Source organism: Cucurbita moschata, unplaced genomic scaffold (assembly GCF_002738365.1).
Source record: "Cucurbita moschata cultivar Rifu unplaced genomic scaffold, Cmos_1.0 Cmo_Scf00015, whole genome shotgun sequence".
NCBI classification, from domain to species: Eukaryota; Viridiplantae; Streptophyta; class Magnoliopsida; order Cucurbitales; family Cucurbitaceae; genus Cucurbita; species Cucurbita moschata.
The window spans coordinates 471,812-478,816 of record NW_019268531.1 but is presented as its reverse complement, the minus strand read 5'-3'; the positions used below and the strand labels follow the sequence as shown (position 1 = coordinate 478,816).

Below are 7,005 nucleotides of genomic sequence, written 5' to 3'. Positions count from 1 at the left end.
TAAAAAAAAAAAAAAAAAAAAAAAAAAGCAAAAAAAAAAAACTAAGCTCAATAGACTTTAAGAAAACTCACCAAAAATAACCTAAACAAGACCTTGGAAAATAGTTGCAGGTTTCCTGGAGTGTGATTTTCTTTTTTTTTTTTCCTAATTGTAATAGATTATTGATCCATTAAATGAAATAAAAGTTCAAAGATATATATGTTCTCTTACCGTGAAAGTGCAATACTCTGTTTCTAATATGTTAGATGTTAAATACCTTTCTTGGCTGTTTGTCTAAGATCAAGTCGTAGTATCTGTTTTTAATATGTTAGATGTTGATTGTAAGATTATGGAAGGAACTCTGTTTGAAAATTATTTGATTTTGACACTGGGTGGTACATGGTCTCATTTTTAGAATTCAGATTATTCTCTACAAGGGATGTTTGCCACAGACAAGTTTTTTTAGCTTGACATTTTTCTGTTGAAATTACTGATAGAGAGCCTTCGTGAAATTAACTTGGATAAGTTGTGCGCATGGAAGCCTTTATATAAGTCTAGGCAACAAGGAGGCTTGGCACATCAAACAGTATCCAGCAACTTTAATGGCCGGGAGATTGTGAAGGTTGGCTACGAAATATATGCAGATGGTCCGACCAGGGTTCTACGTATTTGTGAAAAATCTGATTGTCATAAAGGAGATTCAGTGATTCCATCATCTGAAAAATTTGAACTCAGAATTTCTAATATCACAGTTCACTTACTTGAATGTTGGAGGCAGGTCAGTCTTGTTCTCTCCCTAACCCATCCCTTCCCAAGTTTTCATTTACGAAGTTCAAATATGTTAAACCTCAAGTTTTCATTTAGAACTATTCTTCGAACCTTAGATACTGAAGTGTCACTTTGAAACTTCAAGAACCTATAGACACTGAGTTCAAACTTCAAGAACCTGGTGTATTTTGCCCTTAAATTAATCTGAAAGCAGAAAAAGAAATAAACCTAGTTACAACTGAAAAAGTATAATCATCCGAATAATTGGAATGTTTTTTATTTCCCTTGTAATTCTTTCATGTTTTATTTTTCTCTCTGTTTACTCTCTAGTGGTGTTTGTATCATTCCAGCATTAGTCTTTTTTTCTTTTTTCTTTTTTTTTCATTTCATCAATGAAAAGTTTCATTTTTTGTTTTAAAAGATAGAACGGTAGGGAGGCTGTAGATCTGGAAAGTGTCCAGCCTGATTGTTTCCTTTGTTTATTAGAAAATAGTGCTATAGTAGGACTGGAGCTGTAATTTCCAGACCCTTCTTCACCTGAAATTTCCTACCCACTGTTTATATCTAATATGTTGGTTTGTAATGTAACCTCAAACCTTTCTATCCGACTAAGTATTGTGAATATCACAGTGCATCCACGTGATCGTGGTTATGGGTACTTGTGTTTCCTAAATTGTTTTGCTTTGTTTTCCTAGTCATTCATTATGTTCTAAACTGTGAGTACATAAATATCAACACAACTTCCTGGATTATGCATTTACAGGTCATTTTGTGGTAGGAAAATGTTTGCAGAAAATTGATTCATTGATTTATTAGATCGACCAACAAATTTTAAATTAATTGTATTTTTGTTAGGAAGTTATTGTCTTCGACCTTTTAACTTGACTATAATTATAAATTCAGGATGAATATGGGAGTGAGCCATCAGCATTTAGGCCACTTGTAGCTGCTAGACTCAGGGACATTAGTTTGGACTCGGTGTTCACAGAGCAGCAGAAATATAACCAGATTACTATTCAGGTACTGGTTTCCATTAACCTGATGTTATGCTGGTAGTAACTTAATCATTCTGTAACCACCCATTTATTCTAACAATTTTGTTACGATCAAGTGCTAATTCATTCATCATTGCTGCAGTCATTGAGATTGGAGGAAAAGAGAGCAGGAGCTACTTTTGCTGCCATGCTTCGTAGGCATCAACTTGATTACAGTGACTCAAATGACTGTGATCTCAAAATTGTCTGCGTCCTGAACTCGACCAGCTTTCATGTCAAGCAAGTGAAATATTTTTCTATTGTTCTGCAGGTAATATCAAGCATTATAACATTGGCCATACACCCACAGGCCTTTTGTAGACCTCATATGATAAACGATTGTTTGCTTCAGGGAACTAAGAATTATGAATAAGGTTGATTAGAAAGAAAAAAAAAAAGGAAGAAGAAGAAGAAGAAGGCCTATGTAGGGATTCCTGAAAGTATCATTTACAGCCTCAGAGTTTCAACTATTGCCATGACGCTCATACTTAACTTATAGCGGTCATGTTTAATAAAGCTGTAGGTTCTAAACATGGACTCCACAACCACTTGTTCGAGAGAGTAAGATTCTTCCAAGAGAGCTTTACAATCTCCAAACTGTCATCCTCTCTACTCAAGCAATCAAGTTCCACTTAACTAAATGAGAACCACTTCCTTCCCCACCACTTCCTGCAAAAAGTGGTTCGTGATTTTCTCAAACATGGCATTAATAAAGAACTTTGAAAATGGATAGGTAAAGTCCCTACTTAGAACTATTTGAATCAAGGTAACATCCCAAAAACAAGAACACTTCGAGACTGTGATCCAAAGAGAGGCTTAGGAGGAGGAGAATTACCAAGGCAATAACCTTGCACCACTATTAGTCATGACAACCTACGAGATTCTTCAACTCTCTAACTTCCTATTTTCTAGTGCTTGCACGCTTATTAAATGACCTCACTCATCTATATCTATATCTATGTAAGGACAACGATTCACCAGAACTCTCTAGGATTGGACTAGACCAATCCTCTATCGAATGCTCAGGGAACCACACAGCCTTGGGATCTCTAAGAAGCTTGAAGAACCTACTGCATTACAGTTTTTTGACATTGAGGCTTGAGAACTCACCTAAAAGGCCCAAACCAATGGTTGTAGAAGCATGAGCAATTGATAAACTAAATACTAACTAAGAATGTATTACAACCATTGCATGGTATGTCCAAGGTTCAAAACTGGACAAAGTAGGGAGGGACACACGTGCAACACGCTAACAGGAATATCCGATTGTAAGGAAAAAATAAAGAACAAGAGCAAGGATATTGTGTTAGGAGAACTGGGACGGGGGGTGATTTCTTGGTAGTGGTACTTGGATTACTCCATTTTCCCCATATATTCTTGATTCTTATGGGTGAGTCGTCAGCACATGGACTCTCTCCTCCATATTCGAATCTAGCCTTCAACCTCCAACCTCCAACCTCCAGCCTTCATCTATCTAGAACCTGCTCTTAAGTCGATTGTTATCTTCTATCTCGATTTTAATGATCAGTTTTCTTATTTCTGAATCATGGATTCAAGAAGTTGTATTTTTTAGACAATGTCATTGATGGAATTCATTCGTATGAATAGTTTAGCTAGGTTATAACCTCATTAAATTACAATAAACCTGAAAATCATAATCTACTTAATAACTTTAATTTATTTTTTAGACCATCCTCACCTGCTCATAAATATCAGTAACTATTGAAGTCCAACACATGAATAAAGACATAGAATTACAAGAATTTAAATTTAATACCATATATTCTAATATCATGTTTCATTTGTTCCAAATTTTAAAATTGTATGTTATCATATTATGGTTAGCTTCATTATATAACTTAGTCTTATAGCTTTTTTTGCATTACTTAATTATTCCACTTAGTTTTTGTTAGTGCTTACATTCACAGCCAATTGATTTGAACCTTGATGAGGAAACCTTAATGAGGATTGCTCCATTTGGGAGAACATCTCTTAGCAGCTCAAAAACTGGGAGCCAGCAGTACTATTTTGACCATTTTGAGATCCACCCGATAAAGGTCTGGCCTTACGTTCGCTCTAGCTTGCGTAATGTTGATATTTAACTGAAGGCTGATTATAATTTTATTTATTTATTTTTGTAGATTTTTGCAAATTTCCTTCCTGAGGAATCATATTCAAGTTATAGTTCTACACAGGAAACTCTGAGGACCTTACTACATAGCGTAGTAAAGGTGTGTGACTTGAACAGTCTTATGCACTTAGATTTCTCTTGCTCACTTGAACAGTCATTGAGCTTAACATCTGTAGCATTTTCTACTTTTACATGCAGGCATGCTTTTGTTGATTTTTTCCCTTCTTTATATTTTGTAGATCCCTGCGATGAAAAATGTAGTTGTTGAGCTCAATGGTGTTCTAGTTACTCATGCTTTGATAACAATGCGCGAATTATTTCTTAGATGTGCTCAACATTATTCATGGTAAAACATCATTCTATTATATTTTATGTTTTACACGCTGGATAAATCAACGTCACATTTTAATGATCCAGGTATGCCATTAGGGCCATCTATATTGCAAAAGGAAGTTCATTGCTCCCTCCAGATTTTATTTCCATCTTTGATGATTTGTCTTCATCTTCCTTAGATGTCTTCTTTGATCCCTCTCGTGGGTTTATGGGTTTTCCAGGTAAAGCAAATAGTTAATTGCCGAATTCAAATTGAACCTACTATTTTTTAATCTTTTCAATTGTCAGTTGCATTCATGACCGAAGATGATTCTATCAATTGTTTCAAAGTTTATGTTTTGATAATGTTCAATTGCTGCTTGGCCATTGAGTGCAGGGACTTTTAAGTTTATCAAGAAATGTATTGGTGTGAAAAGGGGGTCAGGTACCAAACGCTATTTTGGAGATTTAGGGAAAACTGTAAGTCTGATAGTCTTTGCATACATGTTGATGTCATGGCAATGGTAAAGCCTGAGAAGTTTAAAACTGATTTACAGTTGAGGACAGCAGGGTCAAATGTTATGTTTGCTGCTATAACTGAGATTTCAGACTCTGTTCTCAAGGGAGCAGAAGCAAGTGGTTTTAGTGGAATGGTAGATAACCTCTCCATCCAATTACATGTGTTGTGCCTTTTTTTCTCTGGCTATTTTCTCCTAACCTGAAATAAAATACCAGAAATTAAGACTTGGGTTGTTCCTGCAATTTTGAAGGTGAGCGGATTTCACCAAGGAATTCTCAAGATAGCCATGGAGCCATCTTTACTTGGGAGTGCATTGATGCAAGGTGGCCCAGATAGAAAGATCAAACTCGATCGAAGCCCAGGAGCTGATGAGGTAATGTGTGTGGTGTACTGGGAAACATTGTATTCCTTGCTTGTGATCAATATAGATAACTTCAAGTGGCTCAAGCATCCCTATCTCTGGTCGGGCACCTAAAGGAAGTGGGTCATGCACTTCCTTCTCTGTCCCACTGATCACTTGATCTACTGTCTTGCTGAATTGATAAGGCAAAAGGTCTGAAATTTTAGCTTAAGGCATCCTCAATCTGACCAATGATCATGCCAAACGAGAGCTAGTACCATCCCCTGTTTTGATGGTTGTGAGGCTGGATGTTCTTGAACTTGACAATGCTGAACCTTGGGCCTTTATTGGGATGGTTAACTTCATAACCCGCTCCATTCAGTCTCCTTCATCAGTTACAACTCCTTCACACTAATCCTTCTTCCTCCATTTTGGCTCCCGGGTTTGTTAGCCTTGATTTTCCTTTCCAATGATTGGAATCAGAGTTCAAAGAGCCACTAATCTATTTTTTTTTTCAACACACAATATGTCATAGGAGATGCCAGAGGTTTTTACTGTAGTTGCATGATGATCTCTTTTTTGGATTGCTGCAGTTATATATTGAAGGCTACCTGCAAGCTACGCTGGATACAATATACAGACAAGAATATCTTAGAGTTAGAGTCATTGACAATCAGGTATGTCGTAGTGGTATATTGGAGCTGATCAAGAACCTCCTTTATATATTTTATGACTAAGGAGAAACATTCACTAGAGAATTTCTGCACACGACTGCAAGTTCTTTTGATGCACTAAAATCTTGACCTGATTATGAAATCATGCCAAACTGAGATATTTGATGACCTGATTACCATTTTCATTTATGCTTTTGATTTGACACCCCTCATAAGTAAGCTTCAGAACTCAAATAATATTATGAATGCTTTCAGGTATGTCTTAAAAATCTTCCCCCAAACACGCCTCTGATAAATGAGATCGTGGAACATGTGAAAGGATTTCTTGTTAGCAAAGGATTGTTAAAGGGAGATCCAGCAATGGGTACTCGTCCTTTTCCCCATCTTCAACGCGACAGTGTAAGCTTATCACTCTGTCCACTTTCTTGTCTATTTCATTTTCTAGCTTTGTTTTTCTGCTTCTGAAACTGGTAAATGGGTGTTCAAATCTATGACTAAATGGTAGAGTTTAAGCTATATGCCTGGTATAATTTTGATGAGAAAATCTTCAAGACCTGTTACTGGATTTTTCTTTTTTATTGAATTATTTTGTTTAATTTTTGTATCATTTGAACTGCTGACATATGGAGTTCACACAGTACACAACCCAGTTGCTGACCAATGTTTTGTGCACACCTTCATTCAGGAATGGAAGATTGGGCCGACAGTGCGAACGCTGTGTGAGCACCTCTTTGTAAGTTTTGCAATCCGTATGCTGAGAAAAGGTGTGAAACAGATTGTGGTCAGGATTCCTCGGAACAAAGAATCGAACTTTGATGGTCATGAATCCAATCTTTCCTTAGTTCCGACTGGCAAGGGACGCAAAGGTAAGTTCATCTGGACTATGGGAATTGGCAAGTTTATGCTGTCTGGTATGTTAGCATATATTGATGGCCGGCTGTGCCGTAATATCCCTCATCCTATTGCCCGGCGGATTGTAAGCGGCTTTCTATTGACTCTCCTTGACAGTAATGACAAGGAATAATTTTGTTGTCTGTTCTATATTCTTTTGTCATGTAGAGGCGCCAAACAGGCCATCTGCTGCGTAATGGTAAATATATTGAGCAAGCTTATTCGCAAAGGATATATTTAATGTCCAAATTGCTTATTAGAAGTTGGTAGCTAAAGTTGATAGGATAGTTAGAGCAATAGGATGTCCATTTAACTCACGAGGCTTCCCTTTTAAATGAGAAATTGGACTAGGGAAA

At 36.7% G+C, this 7,005-nt stretch overlaps 1 protein-coding gene across 2 annotated transcripts in view; it reads left to right on the top strand.

Annotated features, from left to right (window-relative positions):
* The window catches only part of LOC111453187, a 26,732-nt gene extending 19,854 nt beyond the window's left edge, over positions 1-6,878 (top strand). Inside the window, exons 24-36 of one of the 2 annotated variants that reach the window (XM_023094178.1) lie at positions 477-757; positions 1,651-1,767; positions 1,885-2,052; positions 3,710-3,838; positions 3,923-4,012; positions 4,152-4,258; positions 4,330-4,466; positions 4,622-4,704; positions 4,782-4,877; positions 4,995-5,117; positions 5,678-5,761; positions 6,014-6,157; positions 6,444-6,878. In XM_023094178.1, the coding sequence (XP_022949946.1) occupies positions 477-757; positions 1,651-1,767; positions 1,885-2,052; positions 3,710-3,838; positions 3,923-4,012; positions 4,152-4,258; positions 4,330-4,466; positions 4,622-4,704; positions 4,782-4,877; positions 4,995-5,117; positions 5,678-5,761; positions 6,014-6,157; positions 6,444-6,782 (1,898 nt within the window). In that variant the 3' untranslated portion in view covers positions 6,783-6,878. Of the gene's footprint in view, positions 1-476; positions 758-1,650; positions 1,768-1,884; positions 2,053-3,709; positions 3,839-3,922; positions 4,013-4,151; positions 4,259-4,329; positions 4,467-4,621; positions 4,705-4,781; positions 4,878-4,994; positions 5,118-5,677; positions 5,762-6,013; positions 6,158-6,443 lie in introns of those variants that run through there. The other variant, XM_023094179.1, reaches the window with a different exon arrangement.
* The last annotated feature ends 127 nt before the right edge of the window (positions 6,879-7,005 follow it).